Source organism: Chlorocebus sabaeus, chromosome 14 (genome assembly GCF_047675955.1).
Source record: "Chlorocebus sabaeus isolate Y175 chromosome 14, mChlSab1.0.hap1, whole genome shotgun sequence".
NCBI lineage: Eukaryota > Metazoa > Chordata > Mammalia > Primates > Cercopithecidae > Chlorocebus > Chlorocebus sabaeus.
In genome coordinates this window covers 62,921,888-62,938,493 of record NC_132917.1, presented here as the reverse complement: position 1 = coordinate 62,938,493, position 16,606 = coordinate 62,921,888, and the positions used below count along the sequence as shown (strand labels likewise).

Genomic DNA, 16,606 nt, shown 5'->3' with positions numbered 1-16,606 from the left:
GAGTTTTAGGCCAGCATGGAGAACCTAGCAAGACTCAATCTCTAAATTTTTAACTGAAAAACAAACTAAACATGTCTTAGAGTTTTGAAAAGGATAGACATTCTAGTCACATAGATGTTTTTTATAACTCTTCTTTATAAGGTGAAATAATTATATTAAATCATAATTCACTAAAGGCATTCCTGTGGAAAGGTGAAATGACAAGTTCTAAATACATTCCTTTCTGATGGCTTACTTAACACAGAAGTTAGAAAGTTAGTTAGCTTATCTATCAACTTGTCTCTCTTACGTACCAGAAGCCTCAAGCCAATCTTTGGCAAGTGCTAGACTGTAGTCAGTTGGAGACTGCATTTTCTACAAAAATGTCAAGTACCAAACTGCAATGTTGATGAAAAAGAAACCTATATATGATACCAAATATGCAAGAAGCAGAGTTCAATTTCACAATGTTCAGTAGTGAAACTTGAATAGCTGGTCAGCTTACTCAGAAAAGCATCTCCTGCCACATAGGGTGGACCACTAGCTAGCATGCTTATAAGCAAAAGCCTTAAATGATAGGAATAGAGAATCAGAGGAGTTAATCATAAAGCAGCCTGTGGAACTAGTATTGTTAGTACATTAAAAAACTATAGTTGGAAAAAAAAAAACACTTCACAGAGAAATAAGAACAAAATTATAATCCCAACTCTGCCACGAACTAACTTTGGACGAAACACTTAACCCACATGAGCCTCAACTTGTTCATCTATAAAATAGAAGAATTTCAGATTAGGGAATTTTAAGATTTCTTCCATCTCTAAAATATTACACTTCTGGGATTTAATTATTATTAAACCAAATCAGAAACTTCAAGAGAGACCATTAGTAACAGAGAGGAAATCGAACATAATAAACTGTGAGATGATCACTTCTTGTATTAAAATTTAAAAATCTGTATTAAGTGAGCAACATGTCAAAATCCAGTTTATAGCAAAGCTTAACCTGTCTGCTGAATTCACTTACAAAAGTCTGTGCACATTTAAAGGAAAGTGACCTGATATCACCCAACATTAGGTAACAGCAAAAGGGTGTGGCTCAGAAAATGCACTTAACCATATGTAGAAAGCAATGAGGGACTGGGGAAAACCCTTTTGTTGCTGTAAAATTACTACAAGAATTAACATGTAGTTTCATTCAGTCAAGGCTGAGCACAATTTCAACACATTAACAAGAAAATGAAGATCAGTCTTCCTTGGAACCACAACTTCCTATTACTGAACAAAATCACCTCCTCCCAAACTAGGAAACAAACAAAGCAAAACTACCAATTCTACAGTGTTTATCCAGAAGCTTAAAATTTCATAAGCTTTTGGTCCAATAATTCTATTTCTACAGTTCTATACCAAGGAAACAATCCTACAAACAGGAAAAAAAAAAACAAAAAACTTTATGCCTAAGAAAATCTATCATAGGGTTATTTATGAAAAAGAAGAAATTAGAAACAATATAAATTTAACCAAAAAAGGAGTGGTTAAATAAAGCTATAGTATTTAATGGAATAATAAAATTCAGCCATTAAAAACAGACTATGTAGGAACAGTGAAAAGTTTTGAAGTGTTGTGAGGCCAAAAAAAAAAAAAAAAAAGAAAGAAAAAAGATACAGAATTACATATACAATACAATTCGAGATGTGTTTAAAATAAATAAAACGTGGAGAAAAAGACTAGAAGCAAATTCATGTTAACTTTAGTTTTGTATAACTGGTAGGACTATGGGTAAAGTTTCATACTTTTCTGTTTTCCAAATTTTATTTAATGATTATGTTTTATTTCAAATAATGTTTAAAAAATTGAATGTAAAATAAATTATTTTATAAATCTTCAAAATATCCCTCTAAGGTACATAGAGTATAAGTCAAGGTTATATAGCATTGGAAACCTTGGAAATGCCCTAAAGTCTTTTTAAAATGCAATGGATTTTAAAGGAAATCCTCCAAAGGAATATTTTTTGTTTTTTTAAATCCTGGAGGATCTTGAAAAGTTAATTCTATGATTCTTACTTTTTAAAATGTAATTCCTAAGGTAAGAGAGGATTAAATCATGGATAGAAGACACTACATAACATCAACAACATGGCTGAACGACATGATACTTCTTAGGTATGCCATCAGTCTTCTAGCAACAAGTATATCTAGATATTAGGAAAATAAAACAATTTATCTAGGATCTCTGTCAGTTGATGAACAAGGCCAAAACCTAACTCATTTTCTCAATGGCCATTCTCGTGGTATAGAAACTAGACTTTGATATGGTAGTTTATAAGCCAAGAGTTGAAGCTTATGCTTTTAAAATGACAGTGCTTAGTTTTCTTTTTAAATTGAAAGCTACCTAAAAGCCTGGAACTTGCCAGCACACACTCAAGCCCCAGGCACTATTAAATTACGCATTCTTCTTGCTACCTGTTTTTCCAGGTTTTTTTTTTTTTTTCAATTTTGTGTACATCAAGATCTACAGGCACATACCTACATACATGTGTTGCCCCTATTTTTTTAGCCCCATATCTGTTTCCTTTGAGATGTGACTACTTAAAATAGTATAAATGCAGACTTTCTGAAAGGCTTCTCTTAGTAAAAATAACTTTTAAGATATAACTTACAGAATAAATTTATTTTTAAACATTATTTTCACCTATACTTTAAGTAAAATGTCTCCAATTATGACATGATAGTGTAAGTGCTATTATCCCTACTCTCTTTACCTTTTACTTTTACCATTTCAACTCTAAGTAGGTTATCTTCAAATTTTAAAAAATGTCCCCACTGTGTTATTTTTCACATATTACTCATCTTTAGTCTTATCTTCACACATCATCCAACTTCAGAAGCCCATAAAAGCTTCTGTTTTTCTGTAACTGATAGGGATGGGTGGAAAGTGCAAAAGAAAGTATAATAAATGGGAAATAAAGTTGTTGTCAATATTTCTTTGAAGCTTCATAAAATTTTATGAAAGTCTTATAAAACCACAATCTTTTCTATTTTATAAGCCATTACCTCAAGAGCCACTATCAAATACTCAGTAAAACACCCAAAATTAGGAAATATGTTATATAATACCTTTTAGAATACACAGTATTTTAAAATCACACTGTAGAATCCAAATGATGACCCACAGTTTGCAATTTTTCATTGGAGGAACCCTCAGATGCTTCTAAATTTCAATTACCATCCTGTCGTTTCTTTGCCTCTTAATGCTTATTATTTCTTGACTAGTTTTTATGAATATCATATCAAAATTTTGATGATCAAGTCAGGTAAGTATACAGTTCTCTTATGTATCTATGTGCAGTACATTTTAAACTATTTTGTTTCACTATTTTTAAGTACTTAAAAATAATAAAGATACAAATGTTAAGTCAATTACTTCTTACTCTGCTTAAACATTATTTTAATTATTTTTATTTGTTTATTTGCAGGAAATCAGAGATGGTGGTTCTCTCAGAATGATTCACTTTGGTTTGGTGTAAACATTAAGAAAAAAAGAAACCCGCCTTCTTCATATCTAAACTTTTTCATGGCCTGATACAGACTTAATATCCCCCGTGTGGATTTTTAACAAGAGACAGTATGAATTGTATAAATTAGTTAAGAGTTTTGAGTGTTTTCAAAATAAAGTTTTATTATTTCAAAAACATGCAGCATAACAGCAAAGTGATCCTAAGTAAAAGTCCTTAACCTACTTATTTTCAATAATGTAAAATTTTGAAAGTATCTTAAATTGTACATTAATTAGGTGCTACAAAAATAGAATATTTAAACTTTGTTCTCCCAGGTACTTTAAAAAAGGGGCAGTAGGGGGCAGGCGTAGTGCTCACGTCTGTAGTCCCAGTGCCTTAGGAGGCCAAGGCTGGAGGATCACTTGAGCCCAGGAGTTCAAGAATAGCCTGTGCAACATAGTGAAACGCTGTCTCTAGAAAATGTTTTAAAAATTAGCCAGGCATGGTGGTACATGCTTGTGAAGCTGAGGCAGGAGAACTGCTTGAGCCCAGGAGTTCAAGGCTACAGTGAGCCGTGATCACGCCACTACACTCTAACCTGGGCAACAGACCTGTCTCCAAAAAAGAAAGAAAGAAAGAAAGAAAGTCCTCTTCTGGTCTTGTTTACATTATTAATTTACATTACAAATACAGTACCTGTTATGCAAATTTTCAGCCCAGACCCATTGTTAGAAGACAGTTCTCCATGGTTCTCTCAAATTACTGCTATGAGTAATTTGCCCTGACTGCCCCTTAGAATGCAGATACAGTTTCCCTCTGGAGAAAGGGGCAGGCATGCTTATCAACTATTATATGAGATTTGAGTTCTTTAAGCTCAGAATACCTCTCCTTTACACTGCCCATTGAGTGTGCAGGTGTCATCTAGCCCTCTTAACATTGCTCTATAGGAATAGGGCTCAGAGAATCCATGAAAAAAAAGAAAAGAAAAAAATGCCTATACCCTGGTTACTATCATTTGTCTCTGACTTAGGAGTCTCATGTCTTCTAACAGCATCCATGAAACTATAGTGTGGTAACTTGTTAGCTACTAAGTGGGGTAAAATCTCATACCCTTCACAGTTATCGACACCCATTCTTTAGCAGATCACTGATATTTCACAATTATAGACACCTATAGGCCAGGCATGGTGGCTCATGCCTGTAATCCCAGCACTTTGGGAGGCCGAGGTGGGCTGATCACGAGGTCAGGAGATCGAGACTATCCTAGACAACACAGTAAAACCCCGTCTCTACTAAAAATAAAAAATAAAAAAATTAGCCAGGCATGGCAGCATGCACCTGTAGTCCCAACTACTTGGGAGGTTGAGGCAGAATGGCATGAACCCGGAGGGCAGAGGTTGCAGTGAGCCGAGATGATGCCACTACACTCCAGTCTGGGCGACACAGTGAGACTTAGTCTCAAAAAAAAAAAAAAAAAATTTATAGACATTTATAATAATCAACATTGTTTAACATTAGACAATAATTACATTATATAATTAAATCTTCAAAGTTAATCAGACTTAAGGCTTTTATACTTCAAATTTTTCTTTCTACTTCCCATTTATCTGTACCTCTTCCAGAGGATATGACAAAAAAAGGTGAAACGCAAATTAGATTTTTCATTTTGTTATTGCGCTGAAAAAATTTTAATAATGCATAACATATAAGCCAAACTGAGTTACCAGCAAATTTTCATTCTCCTATTCCCAACCTTCTTTATCACACAGATAATCAAAAGTTAACTAATTTTTAGAGAAAAAATTGTATTTAAAAAAATAGGATGTTGTCGAGATTGCAAAATTTTCTCCAGATTTTCTGAGTAAATAGTCATTAACCCAAAATACCATTCCTGTGAGCTATTAAAGGTAAAATATGGATACTGATATATCTATGTTGTTCTACATAATGATAATAATAATAAATGTTTGTCAATTATCTAGGTGAAAATTAAACAAATCATAGTTCTTAAAGTACCCATTTTCCCCACTTCACATACCTCTAGAAAAATTAAATGTACAGAAAACCAAGTTTAGATAGTAAGAATATATTATGAATGATCTTTGATAATGTCCATGATTTATAAGTGCTATTATTTCCCAGATGTTGTAAATCTGAGAATGTTTATTAAACATTACAGTAAATTGAGGTTCCTGCTTTGCTAGAACCTGAAAGGATTATGAAGGGGCTACCATAGCTATAAAGTAAGAAGAGTGGTATAGGCAGGAACAGCTAGGTAGTATCTCTCCTAGCACTGACAGGTTCACAGGTTGTCCTTCAGGAAGAGACCCATGAGCTTTTTCAATTATTTTCCACATTTCTCAGATCTGAAGTAATTTCCACAGTAATTTATATTCACTATCACATTGTGTCTTATTGCTAGAATAAACTTTGTTTGGAATGCTAACGTCTAAAAGTTTTTGCTTCATTAAAAGGCTCTGTAACCAAAACTTGGTATGATACTTTCTTCTTACTATCTTGAAATGTTTGTTAAGGAGTTAAAATTATACCACTCTCTACTGAGAGTTTGATCAGTGCTACAACACACATAGCCCTGTACCAGACACTGTACATAGGAATTCTCAATGAAAAGTCCTCCAAAATTCAGTGAGGAAGATATATCATCATCAGCATCCCCACTCTATCGATGAAGAAACCTGATGAACCTTCTAGCACCAGGTTTCACCTAGAAAGGACAGAGGGGCCTGGCCTTCCCTCCTGCAATGTGCCAAGTGGAGTTTGAGCTGGCCCGCACTGCCCTCAAGCAGCTGAAGGGTACTGTGTGCCATCAGGAGAAAACTGCTGGTGTACAGCTTCTACAAACAGCCCACCCAGAGCGACTGCAACATTCCTACCCCTTCAGCCTCAGATGTGAAAGCCAAGGCCAAGTAGGAGGCATGGAATGTGAACAAAGGGATGTTTAAGATGGACACCATGAGGATCTATGTTGCCAAAGTGGAAAAGCTGAAGAAGAATGAGGCTGGCTAAGGACACATTAGCAGACACAAGGAAGCAGCACGGCTCCTCTAGTACAGAATGCTCTTTAAAAATTTTGGTGACTGAAATGTCCTGAAACAATAGCAAGTTTAGCTGAGGCATCAATAAATCACTTAAACTGCATGACAGTGACTGTCTACTGCTGGAAAAGAGAAACACAGGGACTGTGAGTGCTCGGGAGGTGTCCAAATGTACAAACTGGTTTTTTGTATGGTTTTGAGTGGAGTTCCCAGCTTTCCTATTTTAAGAGTTAGGTAGGCATTTAGCAGCAGTAGAGGTGTTAGGGGGAAAATGTGTTGTGGAAATGCCCAAGGGCTGAGGTCAGTGAGACCATTCTCCAGTGACAGCCTCTTGGGAGGCTGAGGCTCCAACCATTTACCTCTTCAGGGTTGATTCACTAATAACCCAATACTACAGAGGGGAAAGGGACTCTATCCCCCCCCAAAAAAGCTGAAGTCAAGTCCAAAAGCCCCCATTGGCACACAGGTCCTAAGAAGTTAATGTTTTTAGGGAGATCAAGCTTTTAGTGATAATATAGTGAAACAATTGATGCAGCACAACACAGCAGTTGAGAAACAATGGAGCCCGTAGTGTCAAAATATCAGCCTCAGAAAGACTCATCTACAGCCTAGCAACCAAAATTTTTTTGAGGTTATTCTGCACCTAACCCTGGTTTCTGCTTGGGGATGTTTGTGGAACAATATGCATATGTATGTATATGTGGGATTTGTTACAAGAACACAGCATACCCCTTGACCTAAGCAAGAGCCAGAGTATCTAAGCCCAACTTTTACTCCTTACTGTTAGTTATCGTGGAGGCATCATTGCACAGCCAATATGCCTGGTGGCTGGAGTATAGACTGCTAAATGGTATTCAGCGAAGCAGGTCTACAATGACATGAAATTTCCTGGTACTTCTTCCTTAATTAAAAATTATATTCATAGATCATGACATCAGGTCAGTTCCAGTTCTGGCTGGGAACAATAATAGAAACAACAACCGTAAATACTTCAGAGAGGAGACCGGGGCACGGTGGCTCATGCCTGTAATCCCAGAACTTTGGGAGGCCAAGGTGGACAGATCACGAGGTCAGGAGATCAAGACCATCCTGGCTAACATGGTGAAACCCCATCTCCACTAAAAATACAAAGAAAATTAGCTGGGTGTGGTGGCACGTGCCTGTAGTCCCAGCTACTTGGGAGGCTGGGGCAGGAGAATCACTTGAATTCAGAAGGCAGAGGTTGCAGTGAGCCAAGATCGCGCCACTGGTCTCCAGCCTGGGCGACAGAGTAAGACTCTGTCTCCCAAAAAAAAAAAAGGCTTCAGAGAACAAAGGCAACCAAACCTCACCATGTATCTTCAGGATATTCTGTGCACTTATACATATTTGCAGGGAGTTACTATAGACAAAGTACATTACTTAAGAATGAAGTCTACCCAGGGCATCACAACAACTAAAGAACTATTTCTTGTAACTATAGATTGGGCAAGACCCACAGTGTAGAACAGCAGTGCTGTTCTCTCTTCTTTGTAGGATGTTATGAAGACATTTTGATGCTTTTAGGATCATGATTCATGTTAAATGTAAATTAATAGTAAAAATAACAATACATTTTGCTCCAAAATATGGTAACAACTTAGAAGCTATAATATATAGCCATACCACTCTTCAAATCATAGAACCTAAAAAGTAAAATTGTGCTATAATTAGGACAGTAGAAACTAACTGTAAGATAGATTTAAAAAGGAGAAACAATAGGATTTATATATGTGTATTTCCTTATGATGTGGTTACCTATAGGATGCAGGGGAAATGGGACTGATGAAGATGGGGTAGGAGCAAGATTTTTCTACGGATACTATGAAAAGTAAAAGAAAATCTCAGGACTCACTAACGAAAAAACTTATACCATTTTGGCATATTAACTATTTAAGTTAATATAGCACTTCAAAAACAGCAGGTGAAAAAAAGATCACTATGACATTCATACTGGTTGCTAAGGCAAGAAATGAAATTCCTATATAAAAGATGCAACATTCTTATCATCGAGGACAAAAAGCTGAGGCCAAAGGAATTCTGTACAAACAAACCTAGTTATACCAACCCTTATCTTCCTGGCTACTTACGTACACAATTAACTATCCTAGCCTAATCCCCTTTGCCTTATCACATTTTCCCAACTTACTATTCTTTGTCCAATTCAGTATTTAAGTAATTGACTCTAACAGCTTCTTCAGTTCTTCATTCCTTTATGATGGCTCCCATGCCACATAAAACTTGTATTGAATAAATGTGCATGCTTTTCTCCTGTTACTCTAACTTATATCAGTTTAGCTGTTGGGCCCAGTCAGGACCCTAAGAGAACGTAGGTAAAGTTTCACTATCTCTACATTAGTAAAGACTGTCAAATTTACAACTAAGACTTTATTTTAAAACATACTAATTGGCCAGGCTCAGTGGCTCATGCCTGTAATTCCAGCACTTTGGGAGGCTGAGGTGGGCAGATCACCTGAGGTCAGGAGTTCAAGAACAGCCTGGCCAACATGGCGAAACCCCATCACTACTAAAAATACAAAAATTAGTTGGGCATGTGGTGCATGCCTGTAGTCCCAGCTACTCAGGCAGGCTGAGGCAGGAGAATCGCTTGAACCCGGGAGGTGGAGGTTGCAGTGAGCCACGATTGTGCCACTGCACTCTAGGCTGGGTGACAGAGGGAGACTCTGTATCAAAAAAAAAAGTTACTAATTAACTATATTATTTAAAAATATATATATACACACAGACATATAGACCAATGGAACAAATACAGAGCCGAGAAATAAACCTTAGCGTATACGGTCAAATTATTTTTGATAAGGGTGCCAAGACCATTAAATGGGGAGGGAAAGGACAGTCTTTTCAACAAATGCTGCTGCTGGGAAAACTGGATATCCGCAAAAGAATGAAGTTGGACCCTTACCTTATGCCATATACAAAAATAACTCAAAATTGATCAAAGACCCAAACACATAAGACCTAAAAATATAAAACTCTTAGAAGAAAACAGAAGGAAAGCTTCATTACGTTTGATTTGGCGATGACTTCTTGGATATTACACAAAGCCCAGCAACAAAAGTAAAAATGGATAAACTGGACTCCAAATCAAAAACTTCTGTGCATCAAAGGACACTATCAGCAGATTGAAAAAGCAGTCTATGAAATGGAAGAAAACATTTGCAAATCATATCTGATAAGGGCTTAATATCTAGACCATATAAAGAACTCCTACAACTCATACAAAAAATAGCAAAATATTTTTAAATGGGCAAAGAACTTGAACAGACATTTCTCCAAAGAAGATATACAAATGGCCAATGAGCACATGAAATAATACTCAACACTGCTAATGTAGTCGCTAGTGGAAATGAAAATCAAAACCACAATCACATACTACTTTACATACCTTAGGATGGCTATTATAAAAGGAAGAAAGAAAATAACAAGTGTTAGCAGGGATGTGGAACATTTATACACTGTTGGTAGAAAGTTAAAATTGCACGGCCACTACAGAAAACAGTACGTTGATTCCTCAAAAAATGGAAAATACAATGATCATATGATCCAACAATTCCACTTCCAGTATATACCCAAAAGAATTGAAAGTAATGACTCAGATATTTGTACACCCATGTTAATAACAGTATTGTTATTCACAATGGCCAAAAGGCAAAAAGAACCCAAATGTCCACTGACAGATACATAAACAAAATGTGGTGTATATCTGTAGGCGCCCGTGCGCGCGCACACACACACACACTCTAGAACATTGAGCCTTAAAAAGGCAGTAAATTTTGACACATGCTACAACATACATGAACCTTGAATATATCATGCTAAGGGAAATAAGTTAGTCACAAAAAGACAAATATTGTATGATTCCACCTATATGAGGTATCCAAAGTAGTCAAATTCATAAAAACAAAAAGTAGAATGGTAGTTGCCAGGGGATAAGGGGAGAGGAAAATTGTGAGTTGTTATTTAATGGGTAGAGAGTTCCAGTTTTGCAAGATAAAAAAAGTTCTGGAGGTTGGTTGCACAGCAGTGTGAATATACATAGCCCACTAAGCTGTACACTTAAAATGGGTAAGATGGCAAATTATATGTTATGTGTATTTATCACAATTTTTAGAAATATATATGTAACATATAGTTTTTCCTTAATATGACTTTGAAGACTCTGAAATTCACTGAGATCCGCTATCTCCTAAAATAACTCCAAAAAAAGCTGCCTTTCAGAAGTAGCAAGATTTTGCTAAGAATATTTCTATGTTTTAATAATCTACAACTATAACCCTAGTTACATAACTACCAATTTGCTTTTTTTTTTAAATCATGGAAGAAAATCCAAAAGAATTCACAAGAAAACTGGAATAAGCAATTATAGCAAGGCTGCAGGATACAAAGCTAATATACAAAGCTCTATTGCTTTCCTATATACCAGCAATGAACAAGTGGAATTTGAAATAAAAAACATATTATCATTTACATAAGCACCAAAAAATTGAAAGGTATAAATCTAACAAAATATTTACAATATCTATATGAGAAAAACTATAAGTAAATTGGAAGATATTTCATATTCATAGATAGGAAGACTTAATATTATCAAGACATCAGTTTTTCCAACTTGATCTATAAAGTCAATGCCATCCCAATCAAAATCCCAGCATGTTATTTCATAAATATGAACAAACCGATTCTAATGTTTATATGGAGAGGCAAAAGACTCAGAATAGCCAACACAATATTGAAGGGGCATAAAGTTAGAGGACTGACACTACTAAACTTAAAGACTTACTGTAACACTACAATAATCAAGACAGTGTGGTACTGGTGAAGGACAAATAGGTCAATGGAATACAAAAGAGAGCACAGAAACAGAGCCACTAAATATGGTCACCTAATCTTTGACAAAGGAGCAAAGGCAATACACTGTTTTTATATATATATATATATATATATATATATATATATATAGCGTTTTCAATAAATTATGTTGGAACAATGGACACCCACATGCAAAAGATGAATCTAGGCCAAGCGCGGTGGCTCACGTCTGTAATCCCAGCACTTTGGGAGCCCAAGGTGGGAGGATCACCTGAGGTCAGAAGTTCGAGACCAGCCTGGCCAACATGATGAAACCCCATCTCTACTAAAAAAAAAAAACAAAAATTAGCTGGGCGTGGTGGCAGACACCTTAATACCAGCTACCTGGGAGGCAGAAACAGGAGAACTGCTTGAACCTGGGAGGCGGAGGTTGCAGTGAGACGAGATCAAGCCATTTCACTCAAACCTGAGGGACAAGAGCGAGATTTCTCTTACCAAAAAAAAAAAAAGATGGATTTAGAGGAAGACCTTTACAAAGAATTAACTCAAAATGTATCACAAGCTTCAATGTAGAACACAAAACTATAAAGCTCCTAGAAGATAACGGGAGAAAACCTAGATGACTTTAGATTTGGTGTTGACTTTTTGGATGTGACACTGAAGACATGACTTATAAAAGAAGAGTCAATAAACTGGATTTCATTAAAATTAAATATTTCTGCTCTACAAAAGACACTGCCAAGAGAATGAAAACATGGTCACAGACTAGGAAAAAATATTTGCAATAGACCTATCTCATAAAAGACTGTTATCCAAAATATACAAAGAATTCACAAAACTCAAAAATAAGAAAACAACCCAATTAAAAAATGGACCACCATCCTGGCTAACACGGTGAAACCCCATCTCTACTAAAAATACAAAAAATTAGCCGGGCATGGTGGCAGGCACCTGTAGTCCCAGCTACTCAGAAGGCTGAGGCAGGAGAATGGCGTGAACCTGGGAGGCGGAGCTGGCAGTGAGCCGATATCGCACCACTGTACTCCAGCCTCGACAACAGAACGAGACTCCACCTCACAAAAAAAAAAAAAAAAAAGGACCAAAAACCTTAACAGACACCTCACCAAAGAAGACATATAGATGCCAAAAAAAAAAAAAAGCATATGAAAAGATGCTCCACGTCATATGTCAAGAGGGAAATGCAAATTAAAACAAGAAGATAACCACTGTACACTTACTAGAATGGCCAAAATCCAGAACACTGATAGCACCAAATGCTGACAAGGAGGTGGAACAAGAACTATCATTTATTGCACATGGGAACACAAAATGGTACAGGCAGTTTGGACGAAAGTTTGGTGGTTTCTCAACAAAACAAGACATACTCTTACCATATATATCATTCAGCAATTGAGGTCCTTGGTATTTATCCAAAAGAGTGGAAAATTTATGTCCACACAAAAATCTGCACATGGATGTTTATCAAAGTTTTATTCATAAGTAACAAAACTTGGAAGCAATCAAGATGCCCTTCAGTAGGTGAATGGATAAACTGTAGTACATCCAAATAATGGAATATTATTCAACACTAAAATAAATTAGCTATCAAGCCATGAAAAAACATGAAGAAACCTTAAATGCATAATACCAAGTGAAAGAAGTCAATCTGAAATGGCTACATAATGTATGATTCCATCAGTATGACATTCTGGAAAAAGAGGATTCTGGAACACTATGAAGACAGTAAAAAGATCAGTGGGTTCCAGGGGTTACAGGAAAAGGAGGGATGAATAGGTGGAGCACAGAGGATTCTTAGGGCAGTGAAACTATTTTATATGATACTATAGAGTAGATACAGCTCATCACACATTTGTCAAGATCCAGAGAATGTACAACATCAAGAGTAAACCCTAATATAAGCTATGGACTTTGGGTGATGATGTATCAATGGAGAGTCATCATCTGTAACAAATATACCATTCTGGTGGGGGATGTTGATAGAGGGGAAGCTATTGTATGTGTGGGGACACTACATATATGGGAAATCTCTGGACCTTCCTCTCAACTTTGTTGTAAACTTAAAACTGCTCTAAAAAAATTAGGTCTTGCCAGGCGCAGTGGCTCATGCCTGTAATCCCAGCACTTTGGGAGGCCGAGGTGGGTGGATCACAAGGTCAGGAGTTCAAGACCAGCCTGGTCAATATGGTGAAACCCCATCTCTACTAAAAATACAAAAAATAGCTGGGTGTGGTGGCATGCGCCTATAGTCCCAGTTACTCGGGAGGCTGAGGCAGGAGGATCGCTTGAACCTAAGAGGCAGAGGTTGCAGTGAGCCGAGATCATGCCACTGCACTCCAGCCTGGGCGACAGAGCGAGACTCTAAAAAAAAAGTTAGGTCTTATAAAATATAAGTCATGAAGTTTACCACTCGGGAGGCTGAGGCAGGAGGCTTGCTTGAACCCAGGAGGCGGAGGTTGCAGTGAGCCAAGATCATGCCACTGCACTCCAGCCTGGGTGACAGAGCAAGACTGTCCAAAACAAAAAAATTAGGTCTTATAAAAAAATAAGTCATGAAGTTTAAAATACAATTCATTTTAAAAATCAGATTTTAACAATCTAGTTCAGTATTCTACTTTTATTCTCAACTTTTTGAAAAAAGCAGTATTCCTTTATCCTCTCACAATTATTCTAACATAAATTACATAATATTGTTCATGTGTTATGTAAAAGTTTATTAATACTTTTAATTTTTTTTTTTTTTTTGAGACAGAGTCTTGCTTTGTCACTCAGGCTGGAGTGCAGAGGCATGACCGCAGCTCACTGCAGCCTCACTTCCCAGGCTCAGGCAGTTCTCCTGCCTTAGCCTCCTGAGGGGCTGGGACTATAGGTGCATGCCACCACACCTGGCTTATTTTAAATTTTTTATAGAGACAGGGTCTCAACTATGTTACCCAGGCTGGTCTTAAACTCCTGAACTCAAACTATCCTCATGCCTCAGCCTCCCAAAGTACTGGGATTACAGGCTTGAGCCACTGTGCCCACCTATTTATTTTCAACTTTTTAATTAATTTTTATGTTAATACTTCTGCTGTACAGCTGAACTATTTACCTAAATATGACACATTTAAACTCTTTCATACAACCTCCTGTTAGGACAAAAACACAGTGCTTTACTTTATTTAAATTTCCTTTAACTATTAAATATACATTAATTTCAAACTATAATCCTGCTATCTTTATTTTTCACACTCCCTTTTAACATTCATTTATATGCATATAATTTTACCTATTTCATTGAAAAACATATAAGCAAATGGAGTAATGTTCTCAGAGTATTAACTATTTTGTTTAAATGCAAAAGTTTATCCGTATTTGTTTGATGAGAAAATTTAAGTTTAAAATAACGCAAAAACTTTTATATAAAAATACAAAATTATCCTCACTGAGTAACTTTAACACACTTTAACTGTAATAAAGTGGGAAGAATCACAGAATATTATATTTAATTGTTCTATTTCACCACATAAGCTATCAGAGATATCTTTTCCATGAATCCTTATGAAACTCTGAGAAAAACGCATGATTATGAGGTTTATTTAAATTTAATTTGGAGAATTATACAATCAGTCAAGAAGCATGCATTCTTCATTCTACATAAAATAATGAAATGGTTACTTATCCATGAAATTTTTTTGGTGAATTACAGTCATATTTCTATCAGGTCAAGTGACAATCTACGTGTGAGAGATTAATCTGACACAAGACAGTGAAGCTTAATCCTTTAGTATATCATAATCCACTTACTCTGTATGCTAGAAGAATTTCAGATTTTAAAATTACACAGGAAGTAATGCTAAATATGTACATACAACAAAAGAAATTTTCCTAAAATATTTAGTTTAAATGTCTACATAGGATGAATGGACTGATTTTAAAAAGTGAAATAAAATACTTATTTAATTTTACGGGGTAGAATTAAAATCATCATTTGATAACATTTTATAATTTTTGTTTAACTTTTTAAAACTTTTGAGGGTACAGAGTAGTTGTATATATTACAGGGTACATGAGATGTTTCGATACAGGCATGCAATGTGAAATAAGCACATTTGTATAATGGGGTATGTATCCCCTCAAGCATTTATCCTTCGAGTTACAAATAATCAAATTACATTCTTTAGGTTATTTTAAAAATACGTTTAAGTTATTATTGACTATAGTCACCTGACTGTGCTATCAAATAGTAGGTCTTATTAATTCTTTCTTTTTTTTTTTTTTTTTTGTACCTATTAACCATCCCCACTTCCTCCCTAACCTCCTACTACCCTTCCCAGCATCTGGTAACCATCCTACTACTCTCAGTGTTCATGAGTTCAACTGACATGATTTTTAGATCCCACAAATAAGTGAGAACATGCTGAAATCTTCAATCCAGAGATTTACTTAAGACAATTCTATCTAGACATCAATATGTTCCCATTTTGTGACCACTCTATGAAGCTACCATTATTGTGTTCACATAATTCACAAGTACAGTGGAAGACACTGAGACTTAAAAAAAAAAAAAAATCCTTTGTTTTGTCTGTGATTATTCACATTACATATAAAAATTAAAATTATTCGCTACATGTATCAGAGATGCCAATAATTTCTTCTTTGAAAATCTGTCCTGCTTATAACCCTGGAAGGAACAGATCCTTTGTACTATTTGACCCTGTTCCTTCACTCCCAACCCCATCCCCAGAACATAAATAACTGAAGCAATTAGATACTCTCTCCTGGGGATTTGGAATTAGAACATGAACATTTAATTATATGTAGGAGAGCCAGAAGTCATGTAGACTCTAGGTCTGAGGCTATCATTCTGAGATGGTCATGATGATAAGACCGTAACTAAGAACTTCCAAAAACATGACAACGAAGAAACAAACAACCCCAAAACCCCTTAAATTCCTTTTAAAATATCTAAGAGCTGCTGCTTTTTCAAGTGTGAGAAACCAGGGGAAAATGGCACCATTAAACAGATATTGTCTTCTATCGCTCAGCAATCTTTAGTCACTAAAGTTATGAAACTTCCTCAGCTCAGAAAACTCTTTTTATTCTCATTCTTACAGGATGTTAATGTGAAGATTTAATCTGGGTATCTACCTTTTCTACTTCTCCCACTTTAGTATGCTTTTATTTTTAAAATTCATTAATATTAGATTATTTTATTATATTATTTAAACACT

General features: G+C 35.8%; 1 protein-coding gene across 2 annotated transcripts in view; it reads left to right on the top strand.

Moving 5' to 3' along the window:
- The window catches only part of WDPCP (WD repeat containing planar cell polarity effector), a 491,319-nt gene extending 485,402 nt beyond the window's left edge, over positions 1 to 5,917 (top strand). For both annotated transcript variants that reach the window (XM_007970462.3, XM_038007022.2), the window contains one exon: positions 3,451 to 5,917. In XM_007970462.3, coding sequence (XP_007968653.1) covers positions 3,451 to 3,501 — 51 coding nt within the window. In that variant the 3' untranslated portion in view covers positions 3,502 to 5,917. The remainder of the gene's footprint in view (positions 1 to 3,450) is intronic.
- Positions 5,918 to 16,606: the final 10,689 nt, after the last annotated feature.